Below are 26,947 nucleotides of genomic sequence, written 5' to 3'. Positions count from 1 at the left end.
CAAAGCTCAACCCACAAGCCTATGTCACCTATGGGTCCCGCACAACAATTTTCCTTAAATATACACTTTAAATTCACTGATGTGATGTGTAGTTACATTAGCGGGATTGCTGGCTAGTGATAGGACGCTTAAGAAGGGGGATATCACAAGGAGCAAGGGTCAAAAACTAAATGGAAACTTATTTAACATTTTGATACATTGTTTGTGGCAAGTAGCTTTTTCAAAACAATAAAAGGTAACACAGAGATCTAAATATGTCATGAGTTAGCAGTTAATATCCCATAAAACTGTTATACCCCCTCTTTAAGTCTTGGATTAATCTGTGCTTTTAGTTTTGATTAAAGACTGCATTTACAAAGCCAGTGTTTTCCCCCGTGAGTTTTACTTTGAAAACCTCTGATCTTGCTCTTTCTTTCTCACCATTGTCTTAATTATGTAACAAAGATGCTCACGCGTTACACTGTTATTGAGCGAGTGTACGAGCTCATGCAGAAGTGTGAAGCAAGGACACAGATAGCGTTGATTCATCAGAGGCTGACAGTGAGAGGCTCAAAATGGCAGTGTGGATATTTAATACACTAATAACTAGCGACAGGCATGGCTTTAATGGACTTAAGGCTGCATAAATTATACATGGACATACAAGGCGTTTTACACACGGCTCACCTGCCCACACTCCTGTTTATCCTGTGGAGGTTTGGTCACAAGCTAATTATGTCATTTCAGCCCACACAGCATAAGGTAATATGGAATATGTGTGAAAATAATGAAGGCACATATGTAGTTTATATGCAATATATTCTGTTTGACATTGCAAGATTAAATCATCTCATCCACCATGTAATGAAATGAATAGTATGTAGAGCTCGGCTTCACTAAGGACAGAATTAACACTAAACCACTTTTAAAACAATAGCTAAATGTTTTCCATGAGTTTTTTTTTTCCATATAAGACAAGATAATACAATACAATACACAAGAACAATCTATATTTTTTGTTGAGTTTATATTCCTGTACCTTTCCTGTTAGGGATGCACTGACACTGGTATGGATTGATAACAGGTAGATACTTAAAGCTATAGTGCTGAAATCAGTAAAGGAACTGAAAAAAGCTGGTTTGGTGCATCCCTATTTCCTGTATCTTGTGTAATTTCATTTTGCAAGTTGAATCATCTTAATGCTGCAGATCTTATTACAGTGCAATGCCATGATTGCTTATTTTCTAATGTCAGCAAATATCAGATCAGGAGTGAGCCTAGTGACAAAAGTAGTGATTTACACCCTTAAAGGCAAATAATACATAATAATTACATTGATATTTGTGTATTTAGTCACTCGTGAAATGTATAGTTAAACTAAGCTGTGTTGTCATGAAGGACAAAAAGCACAGTGCCTTAAACATTGCAAACAATGCTTCAGGCGTACTACATGCTGTCATGGTTAATGAATGGATAGATGTAAATAAACAAATTAGTATGCCACACAACACACTATCTCCGTTTCCCCTTTTCCTTATCTCCTTTACTCGTACTATGCAGTCATGTGAATATCGATGTGGCTTTAATGCCGATGCGATACACAAGGTGATGTCTAATTATAATATTCAAATAGAGGACTACAGTCTTGTCTAATTCGTGCCTAGTGCCTTTAGTAAAGCACTTTGTAACCGCGTCTTTTACAAATGTGAGACACTTACGAGGTCCATGATGGTGTAATGCTCCTGAGTATACATAACCCAGATATACAGGCGGCGCTGACAAGGAGAGCAGTTATTGTGAAAGGCCTGCTGGATTTAAAGCGTTTTCTAACTGAGGGAGATGCTTGCAATGAATATAATGTTGATGCTTGACAAATGTAAGAAATGATGATGTATTTTTTGTATTAGATTAGACTTTGTATTTCTTAAGTATATTTTTGACCGTATGAGAGTAAGGAAATCATCTGATCGTGACATTATGCAAAGAATATCACAACTAAGATATCCAAGAGTAAAACATTTGACATGGATCCCAAAAACTATTGCGTATTTTCTACGTTGTACAGTTACAACCACAACTAAAACTTGTCATATCATTTAGTGCAGCTTGCAAGAAATAGAAACCTGTAAGTGTGTTGACTTCTTGTAACCACCACTTATTTGCTGCTTTATTTGCTTTGTTCTATTATTTGCTTTGTGACTCATGACGCAGTCGAACCCACGTCCTGACACAAGCCTTCAGCATGTCTATTACAAACCCCTTAGTCGTGTCCTGTTGGATAAACATGTGATGTAATTATGTGACAGTGACATGTTATTGATTGATATTCACCTGTGACTATTTGTAGCATGTTCACGTATCAATTACCCGGTACTAAACTCCCCTGGGAGCGATCATTGATTTAATATAAAACTACAAAACCGTCAGTCAGCAGTTTGACAAAGACACTGCTGCCGACACATGACTAAAACATCATGTGCTGTATCGTGTTATATTTCAACTCTCTGTCCTGTTATGTGATGGTGCACTTTCCCATGGTGCAATAGGAACGCCGGCTTCAGGAAGTGAGCTTTGAAAAGGCTGAAGTGTCATCATTAAACTGCGGTTACGTCATGTAGAAATGTTTATGTGATGCAGTAGACTTTGAATGAAACCAGCAATCTTAAGTTCAAGCAATGTATAATTAGCGCGCATTTGCCTTAAAAGCTGTAAAAAGTGTGTTTTTATTGATAATCTAATCTAGGTTATCTGCCATGTAGGGAGAGGATGTGAAACCAGGATGAAACTTAAAATAAGATTCATATTTTGGTTGGGAATGGACGTAACATAGACCGTATAAAGAAGTGGACAAAGGGAGTGTAACGTCACCCATAGCGTTCAGCTCCAGCCAAAAAAAAGCTCATTGAGGCTGTAGCAGTTATAGGAGCAGGATGTAGTAAGATTATTTACCAGCTGATGATGTCCTAGTGTTTGAACTTTTATTCACAACATCAGTATCTGAACTGTAAAGGCTGGATTGGTGCATCCTGTACAGCGACACATGTATTCTAGTGTTATGGTGTGATATGCTAAAAGTATAAAGATTGAACTGGAGCTTTAATACCATGAATATAAACGTGTATTTTTTCAACAGACTAGTGCCATCCCAGGCTATCTACAAAGGCCAGATGTGATAGACAGGGTTTATTATGGCCACATTTCCCCCACTTTAACATCTCTAGACAGCACTGCTCTCACATCTCTCTCTTCTCTTAAGTGGGGGGAGGAGGATTTGTCCTACAAGTTTTGCTTTTATAAATAGGCTGTTTATGCTAATTTGATGTTAGCTTTTTTCGCTGTTGGCAGCCGGTGACCTGGGCCCTTCGCGGCTTAACACTCACCATTTATGAAACTTCAAAGTGTGTGTGTGTGATCAGAGAGGAGAGATGACACACACTGACGAGGGTTAGCCCCAAGTGAGGAAGAGGAGGAGATCCTGTCTAGCTCTTTGGAGAGGGAGGTTAGGTCAGGGCTTCTCAAACTGTGATACATGTTTTAGTCCTGATTAGTCCTGATTCATTTTTGGAGGGAGAACACAGCTGTAGTTGCAAAATGGCACTTACAGCTAATATGTCGCATACATTGTTAAGATAGTTCTAATTTTCAACTCACGCCTCTGGTTTAGCTTTTACTTTTCCACTTCATTAAACCATGTTTGTCAAAAAGAATAGACGTTACATTTTATGAGTTTTTTATGGGTTTTGTCTTGGTTTAGTTAGTTGAAGGTGCACTATTTTTTTCTGTTCAAGGGTCCTCCACCTGCTTGTCTCCATTCTCCTTGGAGATGTTCTTGCTTTGCCTGGAATGTCACTCACATAACAAGAACTTATATATCTGATCTGTGGAGGGGCAAGCCTGATCACAGTAATGCATATTTTTCTGTGTTACTTTGCAATAAAAAACTGTACTTGAAAAAATGTGAGATAGCATGTTTAATACTGTGGAACATCCCAGGTGAAGAAACATCACTTTGGAGGTGATCCCCCACTAGAAAAGTTACACCGTGCACCTTTAAACCCTGATTATGTTAGATTATGAATTGGTCATATTTTAATCCCACGTTTCTCCTTGTCTATTGCACCTGTTCTAGTATAGTCTTCCTCATTCTAGCCTATTTTAGCCATGATTTATCTCCCGTTTCCTGCCTAAACATTACTCTTCTGTGATATTTCTTGGTGAGCACTGGTTTGTCTCCTCCTCTGAATGGCCCTGGTAGGATTTCCCCGTCCGCTCGGCGTCTGTTTCGCCTGTCTCTCTCGTCTGCTGCCATCTGCTCGGGTCCTGTGTATCTCCGCAGCTGCCAGCTCAAAGCCCAGTCCACGCTACAACTACACACAACACTACACAGAACAGGGAAGTCTACACACAACACACGCTCACTGAGAGAACCGAGCCAGCACTGAACGGCTGCTTCCCTGGCTCACGTGTGCCTGTCTGCGGAGGGGTTTCACTGAGGCGATGGGTGGAGGTGGATCCTGGAGGTTCAGTTTGGTATTTTTGTTTAGGGAGGTTTAGTTGGTTTGGGCGAGCTTTCAGAGGCCATTTTATTTCTGTGCTTGGTTGTACTGGTAGTATAATCGAATATCATGTTTGCTCAGATCATGTCATCATAGAATAGCAGGTTTCTTCATGATGTATACACTGGCTAATAAGAATTTACAATGTGAAGCGATGGCTATACGTTTTAATGGCTCATATCAAGTTGCATTTGATTTCAGAGGTGTCCTTTAACGGTCCACATTTTCTGGTGGGGTGAAGGGTGCCAAAATGATGCGGGCAGAGTCGCCTTTCCTCCAATCTGACCTATTACATGGTCTCCTTGGAGATGGTAAAGATTGATGCCATGTACTGGTTCATTCCAAGCAAAGCAATTCTGGACCTCTCTACCAGAAAAGTTACATCGTGCACTTATATGTTTGGTTTGAGTAGTTTTATCACCTAGGATCTTCTATATTATATTAAATGGGCCATATAAACCAAAAGATTTATTTATTATGATTTTGTACTTTATGGTTCACGTCAGTTTTGTGAAAATATAAATATAAAGTGTTACTCAGAAGCTGATGGTCAGTGATTGAGACAGAAGAGCCAAGAAAAATACTCCCCGTCTGAGTCCTGCTCGAGAATCTATTCCATAACTCTAAATGTTGTATTGGTCGAACGTGGAGATGATTGCAGCTCTTTATACAGCCACATTGATTTCCATCCATTTTGCTTGCTTCATGAAAATCCTTGTTCTGTATTATTGTTGTACCGACATTATCATAAAGGCAGTGTTTACTTACAATAGCTTGGCTCCGGCGCTGGGGTGAGTGGTCTGTTGGGAGGGCTCGGGTCGTCTGCAGACTGATTGATTGGTTTGTACTTGACATTTAGCCAAGATCAGCCTGAAATATTAACTTCGTCTTCACAAATCAGAGCAGATAAAAAGACCTGACCTGCTGGCTTGCATTTCCGTTAAGCATTCTGTCTAACTGGCAATCAATGCAGTGGTGATAATATGAAATCTAATCGTGATATGGGCAGGGTTGTCGTAAAGTGATATAGTGTTATACTGAAACTAGTAACACAACTAGTATAGTGTAGCCAGTCTCGAAAAAATATAAAGTATAACCAGCATAAGTCTTTCCTGAATAGATTTACACTGATTTACACTGTAATGTGATATTTTCTGTTAAACGCCACCCTATGCTCCACCTCCATACTAGATTTTTTTCCCTTAAACTTTATTTGCCCAGAGAAGTATAGACATAAAACTGCCTCGCTAACCACTCAAACAACACGTTATTCTATTGTTTGCCCTGTGTCTGATGTGCAGTTTTAATCTTCAAAGTGCACATTGTCCCATCAGTGTAGTAAATCTGTGCAGCGATTGTGACCAGGATGTTTGTGTGCTACCGCAGTGCAGCAGTATCAGCAGGAGCAGTGAGGAGACCAGGCCGCTCTGTCCTGGGAGACTGCTGCAGTGCCCCGTACCGCTCCCATACACAGCACATCACTGATAGAAAGTCACATTTGTGGGGAGTTCATCATTAAATAGTGTGTACTTCATTGAGTATATCTAAACTATACCATATAATCAACATAACTTACTTTGCTGACAGCTTTGGGTTGTAGCAATATCCTAATCTCCCATTTTGGGTTGTAGTGATTTTATTGCAGTGTGGTGAGTACATTTATACCAGCTATTCTCTTTGGTGAGCTCATTATAATAAAAAGAACAGTTAACTTCTCCTTTCAGAGTAAAAGGTCATGATTTAGTTCTATTAATTCACTTCTCTTATTTACAGTTGGTTACAGAATAACTTTACATTAGACTTAATAAGACTTATGAGAATTGATGTCATATTGTCTGGCCCAGGTAATAATTTGTCTGCACCACTGATCGTAAAAGGAAAAATGTGGAGGATTTCAACAGTACACTTTTGTTTGGCCTTGTAACAAAGTCTTATAAGCCGTAAGTTATTTCCTACTCCTTAGGTAAAGTCTGAAAAGTGAAGTGGCAGCCCTTATGCTCGCTGGAGTGAAGTGTGGAGAGGTGGGCTCACCTATAGCTTGGACATCACGTGATTATATTTGTGAGTGTATGGAACAGTGAGCTAATACGACAGGTCAGGGCTTTTTTCTCTGTTTATAGAAGTGGTGTGTATGGTTACTTACTTGATCTAATAAATGTGTTAAACTCTCTGAGCATGTGTAAGTATGTTGCTGTTAGTTCAAATTAGTATAAATAAGATGGTTTTGTAAAAGCAGTTTGGCACAGTGTGTTTTTTTTTTTCTCCATGGAGATGCTAATGCTTTGGGAAGTTCTATTGTATGGCATTAAACTTCTCTATCTTGCATTGATTCAATTACACACGTTTTTGTTGCTTAAAATATACCTTGAATACTATACATCTTTACTTTAACCTCTCTTATTAATGGGGATTGTTAATATGGATGTTTGACTCTAATCCTGTAGCAGTACCACAACACTGAGTTTTTTTTAGTGTGGCACATGCATGATATTATGTTGAATATTTCTCATATTTATAGGCTTTAGTGTGTGACTCAGACCTTTCACATACCTGCTCTCCTCTTTCTATAACATGATATAGAGGGCACGCAGCGCACTGAAGTAGATCTTCCCCCAGGCTGTTATCTGTCGGGGTCATGGCTTCATCATCATCCAAAACCAGGATCCTGATTTCCCATTCTGCCCTGAACGCACCGGACGGGCAGCCAGCGTTAAATGAGGCCTTGGGCACCCGGGACACCTTTCCGCTGCTGGGAAAATTGATAGGAGGAGAAAGTCACCTTCATGTGTGCGTTATCATGGCAGTTATGAGGCCTGGGAGAGAAATGGGGCTACTGTACATCGGGTTTAATGTTATGTATTTTTGATGGTTTATGATTGTGCATATGGAGGCTTTTAGTGCTTGTAAACATGTTATTCAGAGATACAGGCATTTCTATAGTAGTCAGTCACTATTAGGTCTAACTACTAAATTAACTCTAACTCTCGACTAAAGCCCACCACACACTACAGGATAATTTGCCTTGATTTGCTTCTCTGCGATTTCGGGGAGGCGTGACCCATATTATTACATACATTAGAATTTGTCCTTCGCAAATAATGACACACAGTCCACAAAACAGCGTTATTATTCCAGTTTGAAGTGTTCTTTAAAAATAAAAATACGAGATTAGACCTTCACGTGGTTCTGTTTATAAATCCATGCAGCAAGGATTGGGGTGAAGCTGCTGCTCAGTAAACACAACTCTACTTCCTGTTATTTATCCTCAGCCTTCTGTGTATTTAAAGTATTTATTTGAACTATTGCACCACATTTCACAAATAATTATAACACAGTTTTGACTTTTGTCTAAAGTAGGAAAACGGCTAACATGAAGTGAACTATAGCTTTTATAGCTCACAACTTTTAGCTTGTGGTGTGTGGTCACTTCGCTGCAGGCTTTGCACTTGGCAGACTGTAAGATCTAAAATCTCATACGATTCTCCTCATGTCGGTTGTGTTCGCTTTTTGTCATGTTTTAAAATCCTGTATTGTGGTTGGCAAACTTTAGCCAACACTTTATCAAAAATATGTCACAGCTTTTGATTAGTTAGCAAATTAGCACTAGCCACAACGGAATCTTAAATCTAAATGTTATACTGTGTTGAGATACTGTATGTATTAAAGCCATTACAGAAACAATGACTTTGACCTAAAACTGGTTGCATAAACAAGAATAGGCTAAGGTTACACTGTTTATTTTACACAATTTTTTTTTTTTTTTTTTTTGTTTTTTGTGCAGAGAACCTTGGTAACCTTGGTATAAAAAAAGTTTGTTTACTCTCATAATTGGTCTAAAAGCATCACTGTTTCTTATAGTTCTTGGCGAGGAGATATTATCCATCCATCCATCCATCCATTTTCTTCCGCTTATCCAGGGCCGGGTCGCGGGGGCAGCAGTCTAAGCAGGAGATATTTAAAAAATCAAAATTTTTATTCCCATGTATTGATATTATTATATCTAAATATACGATTCAACTTTATTTAGTCTTATTAAAAATAGCTTTTAATATTGATTTCCTTAGCATAAACAAGATTTATTCCTCCAACGTCTGAACTCTGCTCCAAACCACATGCCTCTTTTTGCTTGTACACCTATAAATGATGATTAGAAATTAGATTATTTGCACAGCCCTGTTTTTGTTTGTCAGACTTAATATATGACTTACTTGGAATTCAAAACTTGTGACACCTCATTTGCTGCCAATAAAATTGATAGGAGGACAAAGTCACCTTCATGTTGTCATTATAATGTTATCACTGTGGAAATAGGCACGTTCTCCTTGGTCTTTCCTTTGTGTAAAACTAGGCTAAACCTCAATTCTGCTGCTGCCGCTCCCTTAAGTCGAGACCTCCACTCTCGCATTGCTCTATTTATTGCCACGCTATAACCACTACCACTCTAACCTTCATTGATGCCCGGCCCAAGTCGTAGGCTCCTTTTTACTGCCCTGGCCTGCTTCTTTGGTGGATACTTTAAATTATTTATAGAAGTGCATTGCTCTAAGCAGCGGTTAAGCCCTGGTCTGCCCCTCTACTCTCACATATGGTTTGTAAAGCTGGGTGTTAGCATTATAAACTGGGATTTGGGTGGTCAGATGTGTTAAGTGCTGCATGCTGTTGTCACCTTGATTTCCATGTTACAAATCAGGGCAGAAATCATTGACTTTTCTGTAATTCTATTGTTTTTGAAATTTTAAGTCCATAAAGCTCAAGTATGTTTGCAAGTCTCTCTGTAATCTTAATGTTAAAGGTTACTATAGACTGCTATATTTAGTCATTCCACTCATGTCCGCATAGTTATATTTTGGCTCCATCTAGTGGTTGAAGCTGGTAGTTGCCAATGAGTAACGGTGCAATTTATACAAGCCTACATGAAAATAACAGCTCAGGATTACTGGATATTGATTTATTTTGATTTGTAAATGTTTTTGCAGTGTTATTGTCAATTTAACACTGCAAAAACATATGGCGTACATATTTAGACTGCATGGCTTTGTTACATTTTAAGGTTACAGTATCCACATTAGAGAACTATAGACATTATTATTATTATTATTATTATTATGAGGTATTACATTTTATGCTGTGTGGTGGAAGTTGTAATATTGGCATGATTGAAGAAAATGTCTTTTCAATTTCCCATTCAGCGAAGTCAAATGAGTCAGAAATTCACAAAAAGCATAATTTTCTTTCTGTTTCCTTGCAGGGGCGTTGAGAGGTGCTAGTGTGTGTGGTCCTGCTGAAGTGGCCCTGCCCCCCTCCCTCCTGCCCCCATGTATCCTGAATCCACCACCGACTCCCCCGCGCGCCTCTCCCTCCGACAGACCGGCTCTCCGGGCATGATCTACAGGTACAACACCCACAAGGAGATGCAAGAGTGTTACCTTTTATCATCACTTTACTCTATCTTTGCCATATCTGCTTATATAAGGAGGAAGAATGTGTAAAAATAAAAGTACACTATGGAACTTTTGTGGCGGAGTGTGTGCCACCTGCTTCCATGGAGATTCTATTACTTTACCTGAAATGTTTCACAGAATGGCACTTTATGTCTCCATCTGCATGTAGATGCCACCAGGCCAAGTTTCAGGACAAATATGGAGAAGCGAGGACAGTCAGTTTAAGATTTTTTTTTTTTTTTTTTTTTGCTAAGACCAGTACTCAAAAGCTATATAGGTATAATTCCCTAATATGGAACATTCCAGGATAAACAGTAACATCTGACCCAAATAGTGGTGGCACAAAAGTTACATAGAGCACCTTTAACTTGACCTCACTGTGTTTTCAGTTTGTGTTGTTCTGCCTTGTGTAAGTAGTGATGTGTATAGTGTTTGTGTCCTGTCTCCTGTCTCTTACCGACTGGTTTACAACATCACAGAAAGTTGCCTCTTTCAGTAATGTGAATGTCGTTTACCAGGGGTGGATAATATCGCCATTAAATACTGAATCATAATATGTTCTGTTTCCAAACTCAAGCACATGCCACTCCTATTTGTCAGCGGACGTTTGGTTCTAAGTGACGGACAAATTGAGTGACGGTGTGAAGTCTCAGAATAAAAATATAGCTTTACTTGCCTCATAAAGGTGCTCTATGTATCTATTCTGTCTCCTTAGAGATGTTTCCATGGAGACATGCAGGTTTTGAAAACATCTACTAGAAAAGTTATACACTGCAGTTTTAATTACAGTATACTGCAATTTAATTAAGTGTAACCATTGAAAATTGAATTGTGACCTACAGGCTGAAAATCGTACTATTATTTTTTCCCCCTTATTGTCCACTCCTAGTGCTACAAAGCTCTATAACTAACCTCAAGAAATCATCTTTTAAGCAGAAATATAAACCAAATATAAACCAAACTTGACACTTATTTTACTGACTCAGACTTTTGGCAAAACTATCTCCTTCCACAGTCGTACTAACCTGTTCTGTTTTTGCTCATGTCTGTCTAACTCTACTCTGTGGCTTTTCTCCTCTGCTTCTTTCACCTCTCCAGTGCTCGTTATGGGAGCCCCAAACGGCAGCTGCAGTTCTACAGGTACTCCTCTCTTTCTTTCTCTCCCTCTCCCTCTCTTTCTTTCTGCCTCCCTCTTCCTACCTCTCCCTCTCAGTGCTTCTCGCTCTCTCTTAAGTTCAATAGTGTTTATATAATATATCTCCTGCATTGTACACTTCACCCAACAGTTTGCATACATTTGATTTATTCATAAGCCTGCAGTGCAGTCTGTCTCTGTCATTTAAAACCGTGTGTTCATATGTAGGCGTAGGCAGGAGTTATAGGTTTAGCTGGCACTGCAGTCCTGCCCTTAAACCTGATCGGGCGGAAAAGGATTCTGTTGCAAGGTTGCTCTCAAAACCATTGAATCTGCAATAAGAGACTGCAGTGATTGCATTGTTTTTGTTGCTGGTGAATTATTTTTTTCTCTATCTGCAATGCACTGCTCATGTGTCTAGTTCTCACGTGGCCAAAAGGCTTTCCAGGCATTCTGCAGAACCGATATGGCAAACAATGATGAACTATGATTAAGCAGAAAGTATTTGTGGAAAGTGAAACCAAAGAGCTATAGTTTAGTTTGGTTGTGCCAGACTGCTATAGTTTAAGGGTTTTGTAGAACACACATCATTTATACAGTAGTTCTTGGTGGAATTGTAATGTTATATGCATGTATGTGATGTACTGTGATGTTATAAATACAAAAACAAAATCCTATAACAAAGACTTTATTTATCCTTATTAACAATGTTGGATAAAGAATCAGTGAGTAAATATTTAATGCTGTACTCAATCCCAAAAGGGCAATCAAAGTCCAAGTCTGATAGCAGAAGGAATAAGAGAATTTGCATTGTGATTGGTCTTTTGTTGAGGGGTGACATGTCGCCTCCTAGAGGACATTAACAAGAACTGCAAGTGCAGAAACATGTTCAGGCTTTGTATGGACTTCGTCTTTTAGAGCTCCCTTTTCCTTCCCAGTTCTACACAGCTCAAGTCTTCCAGTTTGAACTCTAGAGACAGGGCCAGATTCATGTTTTTTTGTTATTTATTTATTTATTTTCAATTAGATGTGAACCTGAAATGGATAATATAGAAATATATAGAAATACTGGTCTTGGAAACAGGCAAAACTATCAAGTCAACTACTACATCATATGCAATAAAAAATGTAAAAAATAAAATAAAATAAAAATGTAAAAGTTAAAGTGTCTATTAATATTCCAGCACATTTTTGTTTCATTTTTTACAGTTCACTCTCTGTGTGATACTTGAACCTCAAGCAAGACATTTTAAGAACATTTAAGAACATTTCTGATGTATTGCCATAAGATCATCTCAATATCGTCATCGTCCCTAAAACAACAAGATATTATGTTTTTCCAATATCATCCACCTCTCTTTGCAATTTCTTGAGGTTTCACTGCTGAACACCTACCTATGATTATACATTACACCATTGTTATACTATTTTTACAATATTTTAAATCACGTTCAAGTTTAAAATGTGTCTCGCTGATGGTCACCAGGCGGGCCTTAGTGATTCGTCCACTGGCCTCGTCCGATCGACCAGGCCTGTTGTTGTAGGAGGATCAGATTTTCTCCTGAAGACATTTTTCTGCTGATTCTGCGTTATATTTCCCTGACTGAGATGACCCCAAATCTGCTCAATATCAGATCTTTATCTCGGCGCCTCTTTTCTATTCTCATGAAAACTTTCCCACTCAGTCTCTCTCTGCTCCTGGTACTTTTGACTTTTACTCTAGTCCTGTATACAGTGTTTCATATAAAATCCATCGTCTATATCTGGTTTTAAGAGTCATAAGGTGTTATTCAATGTTGGTATTAGATATTTACTTATCTAGAATACATTTGCAAATGCGTTTGTTCAGTAGGCAGGGTGAAGTATTTCAGACATTGTTTTATTGTATTTTTATTAAGTATATTTATTCTATAATACATATTTATCTCTTTATTATATTTTCAACCTTGTTTTGGCATTCTTATTCTACAGAAACATTGCAACACTGCTATTTCTCAAACGTTCTATAGAAAATATTGCATTATTACAATACACTACATGTAGATTTGTAATGTTTTCTCTTCAATAGATGTTCAATATTTGTGTTTGCTTTGGACTTGTGGGGAATTTTTTTGTTGTGTTTTTGTTATAGTGCAATTGGATTTGAGCGAGTGATATGAAATGACACTTTATTGACACTAATAAGGTGTTACATTGTGCTATTTTATTTATAGGTCAGGTTTTCAGTTTTTTTAATACTGCATTTACTCAGTTTATCGTGCTTCTGAGTTATTGTGTTGTTATGTCAGTGGCATTAACTAGTTTCAGTACTTTCATTTTTATTTTCGGCAGTGTTAAATCATTCTTCAAAATGTGTTCCCATGTTCTTATCTCTCCCTCGTTGTAAACTGCATTGTATTATGTATGTAACTTCATTAATGTGGTGGTCTTTGCCTCTGACTGTAGCTCATTATGGTGCACATGATATTGGCCCCTTGGTGACTGTGAGACACTGAGATGCTTTTAGGCTGTTTCCGGTCTGGCTCTTATTAGGCCTTTGTACAATGAAAGACTGAGTGCTTTTTAGATGATAAAGGTCAGGAGCCGTTGACCACTAGGCTTTAATGGAGGCGAATTAGACCATATCTTGGCTAGAAACGAGATTCTTACAGTAATTTCCTTCGTATTGAGTCCGTGCGTATTGACTGAGAGCGAAATGGGATTATTAACCTCTCATAAAAATGAAAAACTTGAAAAACATGTTAGAAAGAGTTTGAATAAGTGAAATAAGTGAATTATATATATTTTTTTTTTAATGAATACAGGGGCGACAGTAGCTCAGTTGGTTCATCCACTGATCATAAAACTTCAGTGGTTGAGCGGTCAGATCCACTGATTTACAGGTTGGCGGTGCGATTCCAAGTCCCACAGGTGATTGCTGTCGTTGTGTCCTTGGGCAAGACACTTAACCCATCACGCACCTTGTGTCTGCGTACACAGGTGTATGAATGTGTGTGTGAATGAGTGACTGGTTCCTTGATGTAAATGTGAAATTAAGTGTTATTATAGTCTAGTTTAGATTATTTTGGTCTAACAGATCAGGAATTATCATTTCAGTCATTTCTAATAATAATTTTAGGGTCTAGTAGTAACATAAAGACTTGTTGCATACATGGTCATAGAAATATTTATATGTTTTAAGAGGGAATATGATGACAATCTTTTAAGTACAGTCCCAAAAGAATTCCCATTAACTTTGTAACCCACAATATGAAGTACTCCATACCCTTCATAGCTCCTTTTTGTTTTAACATTAATGATTATTTTTCGTTCATGTCAAAGTCCAGATTCAGTGCACATTTCAAACATGTCCCGGAACACTAAGACAGAGAAGACTGACATAGGAACTGATAAACTAATAGAAAAACCCCATCCCATTTCAGTACATGTTTGTAGAGATCAAAACAGATTTTTCAATAAAAAGAAAGGATATTTTGTTGGTAATGCTCACATTTTTATAGCACTTTTCCACCTTCAAGGCACTCAAAGCACTTTACATCAAGGAACAAACAAGGAACTAATTCACACACACGTTTAGACGCCAAAATATTACCATGTAGCCTTCTATCTATGTACTCACTCGTCCAGGTAGGTTCCATAGTGGTCCATGGGTGTATACTTGGTCTATGTGTCTTATACTTGTTCTGAAAGGTTCATTTCTGTCCTGTGAATGTGACTTTTTTAGTATTGGTATCTGCTCAAATAATACTACAAGTTTTAGTATCGATTAGTATCTCATTTTCAACCCTACTGCAGGAAACACTCTCTTATATAAATAATTACAGCCTTTGCGATTAGATGATTATGATACCTCAACTTTCAACTTTTTCGCTTGTCTTTCGGCTCTCGACCTTTTTGCGTTGACTTTCACCTTGCAGATCGTCGCGGTGCTTAACCTGTGTGGTAATCTCCTGGTTACTTAAACATATTTGGCAGTCTGACTGGTCTTCTGGTACCTGAAGCTCCACCTCTGTGTGTGTTAATGTGCGTAAAGTGCACTCAACCCATCACGATCCCCCACCTCTTTCTCTCTCTCCCTCTCTCTCTCCTCTCTCCTTTCCTGTGGAACAACAATCACTGGCTTTTAGCGGTGAATTATTCAAGCCTGATATATTTTTTTTCTGCCGCAGTTAGCAGAAACGGCCACTAAACAACGGTAAATGGATTCTCTGTAGCGGGCGGGGCGGGGAGGTCTGTGGACAGCGCTGGGAGCAGGGAGGGCATCAGGGACTTAATTGGTTTAGACGATTCCTTCTTGGACACTCCCTTTTTTTGGGTGGATCCGCTTGGCTACTCCGTCCAGCCGTGTGTTTATATAAGAAGCAAAGACCCTAAATTCTCGCTCATGAGCCGACCCCCAAGTAACCGGGTGAGTTCGATTGGCATATTGAGGTTACTATTGTTATTCTGACCGGGATAGACGCAAAGTTTGTGGATGTTGCTACGTGGATGCATGCTGCCTATAACTTGGATATTTATACCCAGTTTGCACCGAAATGTGGGGAAAATAGCTGTTTGGACAAACTTTGACGATCCGAAACATTTGATCATAATGTAAGTAGTGAATCTGAGTAATATTTGAAACACTGTCGTATGTTTGGATGGTAGTTGGCACAATGGAGGATCTTTTATATAATTTAAGGTCTTTTCTATTTATAAAGACTTTTATTATTTAGCTCGACTAAACTTTTTGCTGGTCGTGGGTGTCTGTTATGGCAGCGTTGTGAGCTGTTTTGAGCAGAGGAGCAGAGATAGTGCTGTCTAAGTGGTATTTGCGTGAGTAGACTTTTAAAAGATCAATATGGCTTCTAGTATCTGTCTATGCGGCTATAAGTCAGAGATGAAGTGTGCTCATTTTAATAGAATTATTTCTCTTATTTCTGTGTGGTACTTTATTTAATGAGGCTTCAGTTGTGATTATTACATTTTACACACACACATGTAAATATATTCCAGTTACTTAGATCGTGTTTAGCTTTTTTGAAACTTTTTGGTGGTTTGCTTGTTTTTTAATAAATCAATTTTAAACATCAAATTGACTTTTAATACTATTAGTGATATTCTGTAACTCTGTAGTATGTTTTAATTAAGATTTTATTACATGATTTTATTGAGAAATGGAGTATTTATTTGTTTATAGGTTGAAATATATATAGTAATGTCAGTCAAGGTTTAGCTGGGAATATCTTGGTTGTGATCGGTGCTCACTACTGGACTTTTACGAGTTTGCAACATTTTTTTGGAAAGTTTCAAGCATATGATGAAATAAAATAAATACACAATAAAGATTTTTTTTTTAAAGAAAATGAAAAAAATGATCGGAATGATAGTAATACAGAATTATGCCTAACAAAAAAAGGATTACAGAAAATAAATAAATAAAAATCAAATAAAAATCAGAAACCCCAAACAGATGGAACTTGAAAAAGGGGAAAAAATGTAGTCACTTGTGTACTGTAACTTGTATAGCTGCAGATGATATCAACACTTAATAAAAAAAAAATTAAAAAAAAAGATTGCCAAAAGGAGAGGTTTGTGAGCACAGTGCTGCCCCCTGTCTGTGACATAATCTCAAGTAAGAAATGTAAATAAAATATAAAACAAGCTGTTAAGTTTGTTTCTCACTTTAGCACATGGTCTAGTAGTGATGTTTATATTAGTGCATACATTAGTGCTTTCAGGAGTGAGCATTCCAAAAACAACTGTGCACAAAATATTCACAAGCTTTGAAATTTTCATAAAAAACATACATTGTAAAAATTTCAGTTTTTGAACCATACATTTAAATTACACATACATGTCTCTCATTCAGCTCTTCACTGTTTATCTGGAATAGAACAATGTGTCTGTGTTGTCCCTCAGTCGTCCAGGTAGATTCCATAGCAAAACAAAGTAGGTGTGTGTGTTTTAGTGCAGTTAGCTCCTCCCTTCAGTTGTGGTCAAGTGCAGGTGGGACACACTGCCTTATATCTGTCTGAAGAAGCCACTTTGGACAAGCAGCAAAACGACTTCACTGTAAAACTTTTATCCTTTTGATTAAATAGAGTTTTCGTTTGCTATAGAATAGAACGAGCTTATAGAAAAATGGGACTTGTAACAACTTTTATCTGCTCACTCTGACTGTGTGTAGTACTGATTCTTTGGCACTTGAACTTCACTTCTGGATCTTTGAGGTGCATTTGAGGTGTATTTAGCAGGTTGTTGATGTGGCCAGATGTTTTGCGCAGGCTTTTGACTGATGTAACAATTGAAATCAGGGTCTGTTAACAAGACTTTAATCTTTTCCCTGTAATGATATTAAAAATCAACATATTGAATTAAAACATCAATAAAGATATATATTAACAAACATCAGTATAATCTTATTTGACCTGTAACCATGGTAACCGATTTCAAAAACACCTTTTTTTTCTTGCCAAGTCTCAAAGTTGATCTTGCGGCTCTCCTCCTCCACATGAGCAGAAGTGGGGTGTGGGGTGCCCCTGTTGCCTGGTGCATGTGTGACTGCCTCCACTATGAGCATGCCTGTCCCCTCCTGTCCTCTCCCGTCCCCGTCTCTGTCCCCGTCCTATATGATGTACTGTATAAGTGCTGCTCCTAAACACCAGCGTCACCTGAATGCTCCTGTCATTGTAACCCTGCCACTCTGTACCTGTCGGGGGAGGGCTGGACTCGACTCTCATTACAAGATGCATGGCCCGAGCAGGTACTTTGAGTTTGGGACTTGGTGCTATTTAGGGAGGTTGCTGCTCTGTCCAGTTCCCTACTTTGTTTAGGACTTTACTGCACGGATTTGCCTGGGAATATTAGGAAGCAGAAAGCATGTTTGCGGGCGGGTATGCCGGGGGTCCTCCCCAGAGCCTCCGGGACAGGCGCAGGTCCAGTTATTATCCCCCTGAAAACATGCAGATTCCCAAACCGGCAGCGGCCAGCGGGGTACGGAAAAGCAGCAGCAGCGGGAGCGGCAAGATGTTGTCCATGTCGTATAGCGAGAGCATCCGGAGTGGGATCAACCGGTACCACTCGGAGCAGGGCCTGAACCAACCGCCGACCCGAGCCACCGACCAGGCTGAGCTGCAGAGGCTGAGGGAGCAGAGGATCGCAGCCCAGATCAAAAACATGGAGGACTTTCTAAAGATGAATGGACTGGCCTTGGAGGAGTGTGTGTCCTTTCAGACTGGGATGAAGTACAGGTAAGGCACGGGACAGGCCAGAGGGAGGGGGACAGAGGAGGAGCAGGAGAAGTTTGGGCTCTTAGGAGGTCAAGCAAGCGCTAGGGGGCTTCTATTCTTTTAAGTGATTTGTAAGGAAAACTTGTGAAATTTTAATTTTTGAGGTCAGTGCTGGATTTTGATACTCGAATTGATTTATTATTGACAGACTAACAGCCAATGACAAAGCAGTTACGATTACAGACCCTTCCCTGTGCAAGAATGTGATTGGTCAAGAATACAGGCAGGTGCTGAACTCATAAACTAATACAGGTTCAGGTGACAGCTCTTTTTCCCTTTATGACTGAAAACGGCTGTTAGATCATTCTAGTTTTCCTTCTATTAAAAATACTTTTTAATTTGACAATGCTGTGTCCTCTGGTTGGTTAGTACAACGCTCTGGGGCTATGTTTTATTTTGATCATGTGGGTCAAAGGCACATTTCCAAATTCAAGGAAGGACACATGGTCCATGAGGAGTTACTGTTCTCTTCTTTGAACTTCCCAAACTTTTGTGTCACTCATTTGACTTTTCCTCTATGGCCATGAAGCTGCACTTAGTAACACATGCACGGCAAAAAATATCTAGCTTTAGTTAAAATGACTTGAATTCAAAATATGAACCTGGTTTTATCTAGTTTAAGATGAGATTTGATGGTTTATGTGATGAGTTATGTTTCATCTAACAGGTCACAAGATAATACAGTGTAATTCTGGTCAGCTTTCATGTTTTTACTGAGTAGAGTGGGTTCCCTCTGCCCTGCCATGTCCCATCTAATACGTTCACATTGAAAAAAGGGGTGATTATCTCTATCTGTTCATAAATAAAAGCCCCTTTAGCTGTGTCAAGCTACCGCTATTCTTCTTTGGGACCTTTTAAATAATTGAGCGCATGATTGTAGTAGAGTGCAGAGTTCATAAAATATCATATTCCTTCATAATGGTGTGAATAGAAAGTCTTCATATGCATCTCTCTGTCCATTATGTATCCCATTATTATTGAAGAGTGGCATGTGGGCTTCAGAGCGCTTAGGGGAGTGAATTAATAGAAACATTTACTGTAACAATGCATAGTAGGTGGTCTTGGACTAATGATGATGAAAAAAATGTTTTAGCTCTCAATTTCTAATAACCGTTTCAATATTTTCTAAGCTAACATAAATCACATAGTATAAACTGTTTGTGTGTAGCTGTATGTTTATGCTACTACTCAAAGTAATAATGCCACAGTGCTGCTAATATGTTTACATTAGTGTTTTGGATGGCGGGGCCCGTTCAACAGATGACTCTAATTGTCCTGGATGGAGCGTGCACAGCTGTTGTTGTTTTTGCCCATGACTGCCGCTTTCTGAGGTGAGCGGTTTTGCTGTGAAGAGTGTAGAGTGACACTGATACAGGACACATCCTGTCTTTCAACGCGAGTGTAACCCCTTTATGTAAAACCTGACTACTCACCTGTGACCAGCCTGGACACAAGGGAGGAGTTTGTCTAAAGGAGGATGTAAAGTAACTTGGCGATATCACACAGATTTGCAGGTTTGTTATGAGTATTGTCAGTACATCTAAATTTTAATGTTAACATACTAAACACTGGGGATTTTTTTAACAACTTATACATTCTTCCTATTTTACATGGATTCTCACTTGTCCCATTTGCAGTATCTTGACTATTTTTTTCATTATTATTATTTTTTTTAATAGATTCTTTTTCCAAACCAAGGATTAGTTTGTTTTCATACCTGAAGGTTTCGACTGCTCACTAGCGCTCGTCCTCAGAATGGTCACGTGATGTTGCTGTGTCCAGTCAGGGATGAACTGGCTTTTTTAAACATCGTCATCCTGCCTCCACTAGTAGGAAGACAGCGCCAAGTCCTGTTTTGGTGCTGACCGGACACGTCACAACAACGTCACGTGACCAATCTGAGAGAGTTCAAGAGTGAGCAGTCGAAAATGTCAGGTATGAGAACAAACTAAACCTTGTTCTGGAAAAAGAATCTATTAAAATAAACTAGCAGAAGACCAGATGAACCTCATTGGACTAGTATTTTGACTAGTTAAAGCCCCAATGTGTAACTTTTTAGTCAAGACATGCATTAAAATAAAAGCATGTTTTGTCTTTTTTGTATTGGATGTTTTATTGCACTGAAAAGCATAGAAAAACACCCATCTTCAACGTGTTTTTTTACTACTATCCTTCCAATAATTCATAAAGGTTCCTTCTGTCTTCAGCTTCAGCTTAGAAATATGAATTCTTTTTGTTTGTTTACCTGCTTTACATGTTCCTATCCTTCCAAAATTTAATCAGTTCACTGGCTTATGCTCCAAAAAGAAAGTGTTAATCAAACTACTCCTCTTGTCAACACGAGACGCACACACTGATACATACTAAATAATTTCACCTCATTGTTGTGTTTAAGTGCGAGTGTTAGTTTCCTCCGAGGTCTTTGCTGCTCAGATGATGCATCCCTGTGACTCTGGGCTGTCATCTGATCTTCTACAATCCTGTAATTAGAGCAGGAAGTGGATCCGAAACAACATGGCACCTTTAACTCCGCTCATCTTTATTTCACTGTGGTCATAAGGTCAGGCTGCTGTGGTTACACCCGGTCTTTAAGTGCGTTCAGTACTTAATCAAGCGTTTCTTTAAAGGATGTTGTTACATTTTCCATAGAAACTAGAGCTGTAATTAATCACATTTTAATGGAATTGAGATCCAGTCAATAATTAACTTTGGTCTTTAGATTGAGAGTTTCTGAGTGTCTGTGGCCATACATCCGTATCAATGACGGATCTCGTTTGATCTCGGACGCTAAGCGAGGATGGGCCTGGTTAGTTCATGGAAGGGAGACTGCTGTGAATTTAAAGTGTCACAATGGGGCGGTAGTGGCTTTAGTGGAAACTGCTGTTGTGTTCTTAGGCAAGACACTTCACCCACATTGCCTGGTATGAATGGGATGTGTGCTAGTAAAAGTATATGATTTTGAGTTGAGTGACTTTGGAGGATTCACTTCTTTTATTCCTTCTTTCTTATTAATGTTCATGAACTTAACATTGAAAGCCATATTTATTTGTTATATCTGAAATAAAACAATTCAGTCGTAGGTAACCAAGTTTGAAAAGCTGTTAAAACATAGTTGTACTTTGTGCTAGTCCTGTGTGTAAGTTTGTATTGTGTGCAATGTGTTGACTGCTGAGTGATTTAGTCATTCAGATTAAAATTGTCTTTTAAATTAAAGTTCAGTTGTTCTGGGATCATGCCTGACATTTAAAGTATTCAGCTAACCATACTGATCTACAGCAGCATGCAGTATCATAACAATATTTTTGTACCACACCTTTATCTCCACTAGGGGGTAGAGCAAGCTTTGGTTTAAGTCTTAATTTTATTTTGAATATTGTTCAAGAATTCTCTGGGTTCTATTCCATTCTGATTTTGTTAGCACTGGGTTTCTGCTAACATGCTTTCCTTTTGAGAGAAGATATGGAATGTAGGAATGTATTTTCTCTAAAAATGTGCTATTTATTTCATTTATTTCATGACACATCTTCTCCTTTCAGTCATAAATTGAAATACATATTTATAATTCCTAGTAAAATAATCCACCTCATGACTTACCCCATAGTTGATTATTAATTAATCAGTTTACTGAGCCAATATTGTGTGAGAAATGTGAAATACATAAAGCCTCTTAGCTAATATTTCCACTAGATGGCATAGTTGTTGTACTGTACTTGACCAGCGGGTGAAGGCAGCTCATGTAAACAGCTCCTGAAGACCTCATTGTCATTCTGCTTTGGATGAGAACACATGCATCCAGCCTCCAGTGCTTCATAGAATATAGACCGACCAACACATGCCTCTGTATATTACATAGGCATTTAGTGAATATATGCTTATCTAGTCCTCTTACCTTTTGTAACATCTGCTTTTGTTCATTATAATTTTTAAATACATTGGAAACAGGGACTGAAGTCAAAATTACAGTATGAATAGTCAGAGTTTAGTGTAACATCTACAATTATGTATGTATACTGTGGGTAAATATTGTGTCTCCAATGGGGTCTGTTTAAAACCTGTGAAGTAATTTAGATCTCTGTATGATGTAAGGATTGCAATAAAATCGTTATCGGCATTTGAGTTGGCACAATTTTCAAATCACAAAGTAGTTTATCATTCATTCATGGGTGCTCAAAAAACAAACAAATCTAAGCGCACGAGTCCATTTAAAACATTAAAAACAAGTGCAGGTGTGAGTAGAAACGGCACTAAAGTATCCAATTTTGCTTGTCCTTTGAAATATATTCGATTTTGGTGAAGCAAAACCAGCTGAAAGGACAGTTTTCCTCATCTCATTTCTGGTGCTGCCAGTCCTTAGACTTATGCAGTCATGAGATCTTGTATTAAAAGTTCCCATATCAAAGTTCAAAAACAAGTGAGATATTCAGGCAGTCTATGAAGTACTCCCTTATAAGTACATTTTATACAGTGTTGTTCTAAGAGATACTGTTGGCCAACCTACTTTTTCATAGTGTACAGGTTTTAAATTCATCACTTCAGGTCATAGTTTAGTCTTCTCTCAAATGCTAGTGCTTCTGGAGTTGTTTACAATGTGCACTCTGAACAGTATCCTACTTTTTAAACATGTATCACAAATCTAATCAGTTTTTTTCTAAAATCTTGCAGCTATAGTGCATTTAATTCTTATGTCAGTTGTTCCTATTTGACCCATCTATAAAATGTTCAGTTAGACGCTTGGATGAGTGCAAAATGTGTACTGTGAACCCCATCTCAAAAGAAGTTACTAATTTGGTCGCAATCACTCCATTCGTCACAAAATTGCAGTTAGGTATTTTTAGAGTCATTTAGCCTTACACTGAAAATATATAGCAACTAGCATCGTCATCCAAACTTTAGCATAACATCCTTTAGCTTCACTGTGAGATACTGGTGCACGCTTCCCTCTACTCCACAGCTAAATATAGTGTTAGACTCATCTCTGTGGATTCAGACGGATGCCTCTGATGGCCTGTTTATCTAATATGAAAGATCTCCTCTGCATCAACAAGTGGAGCGAGACACGATATTTAAAACAGTTTGGAGTGATACCGATTGGTTTTCCACGGCTGACCTCCCCGAGCCCTCTCTCTGAGCTATATGGGCCTGCTTCAATCTGACACTGTGCCCTAGTGAGGAAGGCAACGCTGCAGTGAACGAGGCTGGAGTCCTAAGCACATTTGGTTATATTTTTGCCTGTTTGTGCACTGCTCTTCTTTGGTCTAAGTGGTTTAACGTTATACTAATTCTATTCTGAGAGATTCGAGAGCGGGATTTGAACCGCCAACCTTCGGATGAGTGGGCAAACACTACCAACTGAGCTATTGTCGCCTCAACAGTGTGTATGTTACTGTTGATAAGGAGCTAAACTGGTCTAAGAATATAATTGTATTGTGTATTTTTATTGTTGTGTGCACCTTCACAGAGGCTAAATATGAAAAGCATCAGTAGCTTCACTTTTGTAAGAATAATGGAGGCAGAGGAGGTCTTCTCTATCTCGTCTTTGAGATTGTCACTTTGGATCCCATAAAAAGGACATGGTCGACAGCATATATTTCCTCAACTGTCCACTCTAATCTGTGAATATGAGGGGATTAAGTTTGCTTATAAGTTCTTTTAGGGTCATGTCTGCAGCTTTCATTTCGCCTCAGTGTTGGATGGAGCATTCCACACTGTAGTTTGGTGAAGACAGTCAGCTTTGGACTTTAAAGGGGCACTATGTAACTTTGTCACCACTTTCTTTTCTCTATGGAGATGTTCTTGCTTTGCCTGGAATTTATGGCATTAAACCTATTTGTCTACAGGCCAGTTTACAGTTTACGTTTAATAAAGTTTTGAATAAATGCAAGATGGGTAGTTTTAATGCCATACTGTGGAACATTCCTGTAAAAGGAATGACACACTGACGTTACGTAGTGCAGCTGTATGTTGGAAACTGTGATTTCAGATGACCTCATGTTTTATATCATTTTATATCATGCCCATAGTCTGCTCTTTGTGAGATAATAGAGATTTTGTATTGAGTTTTTGTATCGACTCAAGGCCAAATCTACCTTGAGTCGACATTGGATTGTGCACAAATATTCTTAGTGTGAACAGCAGAGGTCAAAATAACCACATATATTGATTTGCTGAAGAAGAAGAAGAAGAAAATGTGTTGGAAAATATATTGAAATTGCATTGCCTTGCATCACTGCCTCAAAACCAAACTGTTCAGCACACCGTTAATAGTAGTACTAGTCTGGGATGAACAATTTGGGGGAAAAAATTAATCAAACTGCAATTTCCTGTCAAGGATTGTGATTGTGATGAGATTTGAGATTTGTTTTCCAATCAAGATTCAGTTCACAGCCAGTTCTTTCGACATGGCCGGGGGATGTATTTTGTGTGTTTTATATCATGCAGCTATGCAGGTACTGTGGCCTAAAACTAATTTCTATCTATCTGGGACAATAATATTTACCTTATGTTACCTTACAAACCTGCTAAACTAGGATAATTAGACCCCATGGAAACAGGACTTATTCTTGTTGTTTGGAATTAGCAATTTAGATTCACAGGGAAGATCTAGAAAACTCTACTTTAAATTATGAATCAACCAGTTCTGGGATCAAATCTACAAGACGTTGGTAGAGTGTTTGTCCATGGATCCGACGGTTGGCTGTAAGACTCGGAATTACATGACGCAGGAAATGTGTGAATTTAATGTCACGATGAGAAAAAACAGGTTTGGCTTGCTTTTTATATCCAGCCCATGCCTTTGTAAATGTTTTTGTGTGTTTTGCTGTCACTGTTTTTCTTCCAAACGTGATTCAAAGAGAAATTTCCTGTTTCACACTTTCGTAAACAGCCAAATCTTGCCTTACTGTCTTATCTCATCAGACTTTGATCCTCTACTGCTCGTATTCACTTCTTTTAATATGTTGTACCTAATATTAATACGTTGTTCACCTATCTCAACTCCATTGTTCTCTGTCTCGTCCTATTATTTATTTCCCCTCTTCTTCCCTTGACAGATAGCCTCCCTGTAGCTATCACTGTGATCTATTGTGGCTGATTCAAATATTGACAGAGCAAAATTACCCACAACATGGTGCGAGAGAGAAGAACATCTAGGCCAGACGAGGAGCAGACGGTCACAGATAAATAATGGAGGAAACCAAGAAGAGAACCTTGTCTTGTGGTAAAAGCAGTGGTGCCATATTTACACAAGGTCGATGTAAAATGCATTACAGTAGTATGTGTTTTTTATGTGGTTTCAATGGGATTTATTGAAACCCAGGATATTGCAAATTTATAATAAGTGTGTATTCCAATGTTATGGTTGTGTCTGTTTTGGATGGGTTAAAGCCACTGGTTTTAGACGTGGCTGAGGCATGGTTTAAACATACATTGCTTGTTTCCATGGTGATGTTATTGCCTTTCCTGAAATGTTTCATAGTGTAGCAGTAGTTTTATCAATCTTCAAAATGGGCATTTTTATTGCTTTGAAAAAAAACAAAAAACAAAAAAAAACTTGCATTACTAATAATTTTTCTTGCATTACTAGAAAAATTATTTTACTTTTTTGTGAGCAAGGTCGCCTCTCCACAGATCTCACCTGGTGGCATCACCTGCTTGTCCCCATGGAGATGTGTAAGTTGGAAGCCATACTATTATATATGGAGACAAGCAGGTGGCAGATCCTTCACCAGAAAAGTTGCACAGTGCACATTTAATACTTGAGAGGGTTTTTTTTTTTTATTCCCAATGTATCAAGACTGTGATTTTAAGTATCTCTCAATATCTGATACAAATACCATTGTAATGACTTTCTCCTTAACCATATTATATACAATTGATCCCTGTGAGCTTTTAGCCATGTTATAATTCTGTTTTCCCCTCAAAACATACCTGGAGCTGTGTTGTGTTTCATTCATGCTATGCTGTATCTCCAAAGCTCAAAATGCTCTGTTCTACATTATGATGTCACGAAGCAGTAGTTTTCAAGTTAAAAGCTACATTTTACCTTTAGTTCAGCAGAGATTGGCAATTCTAGGGTTGAAATCATCCAAATGATTCTAGTGAAGCTGTTTAGAGTTTGAAAACACAATGGAGCACTTCCTGTATTACCACATGACGTCACAAGGTGGAACAGAGTGTTTTCTGATTGAGAGAAGAACTCAGCCTAAAAATGCAGGATTTGTGTGTTAAACATGTGTGAATGAACCAAAACACAACCCAACATAGATCAAAAAGTAGCATAATATAGGCCCTTAAAACTCATCCAAATAGGCCATTTTTGTCATTTTTTCTAACTTATTTCGACCAATTTCATACATATATTTTAGACTTTATTTTATTCCTGACTCGCATCTTTTGAAAGTGTATATGCCTCACTGTGTGTTAGAAAATACGCCTTTCTATTCTACACTAGTGCTACTAGCAAAGAGACATACAGTAAAATGCTTTTGACGACGTTTCTGCCTAGCAACCATCTTTTTGCCCACAGCCGCAGGTTTGACAAATGCAGAGAGACAGGGCGAATATCTT

The 26,947-nt window shown here is 38.4% G+C and overlaps 1 protein-coding gene across 5 annotated transcripts in view; it reads left to right on the top strand.

The window, feature by feature from the left end:
* Positions 1-26,947, top strand: part of kcnab2a (potassium voltage-gated channel subfamily A regulatory beta subunit 2a) — a 123,871-nt gene that overhangs the window by 30,941 nt on the left and 65,983 nt on the right. For 2 of the 5 annotated variants that reach the window (XM_033966697.2, XM_055221946.1), the window contains exons 2-3: positions 9,784-9,927; positions 11,075-11,116. In XM_033966697.2, coding sequence (XP_033822588.1) covers positions 9,851-9,927; positions 11,075-11,116 — 119 coding nt within the window. In that variant the 5' untranslated portion in view covers positions 9,784-9,850. Of the gene's footprint in view, positions 1-9,783; positions 9,928-11,074; positions 11,117-15,624; positions 15,705-18,104; positions 18,344-26,947 lie in introns of those variants that run through there. The other 3 variants (XM_033966698.2, XM_055221947.1, XM_055221945.1) reach the window with 3 other exon arrangements.

Source organism: Periophthalmus magnuspinnatus, chromosome 5, assembly GCF_009829125.3.
Source record: "Periophthalmus magnuspinnatus isolate fPerMag1 chromosome 5, fPerMag1.2.pri, whole genome shotgun sequence".
Taxonomy (NCBI): Eukaryota; Metazoa; Chordata; class Actinopteri; order Gobiiformes; family Gobiidae; genus Periophthalmus; species Periophthalmus magnuspinnatus.
The sequence above is the reverse complement of the archived record's forward strand: the minus strand, read 5'-3'. Positions and strand labels throughout refer to the sequence as shown.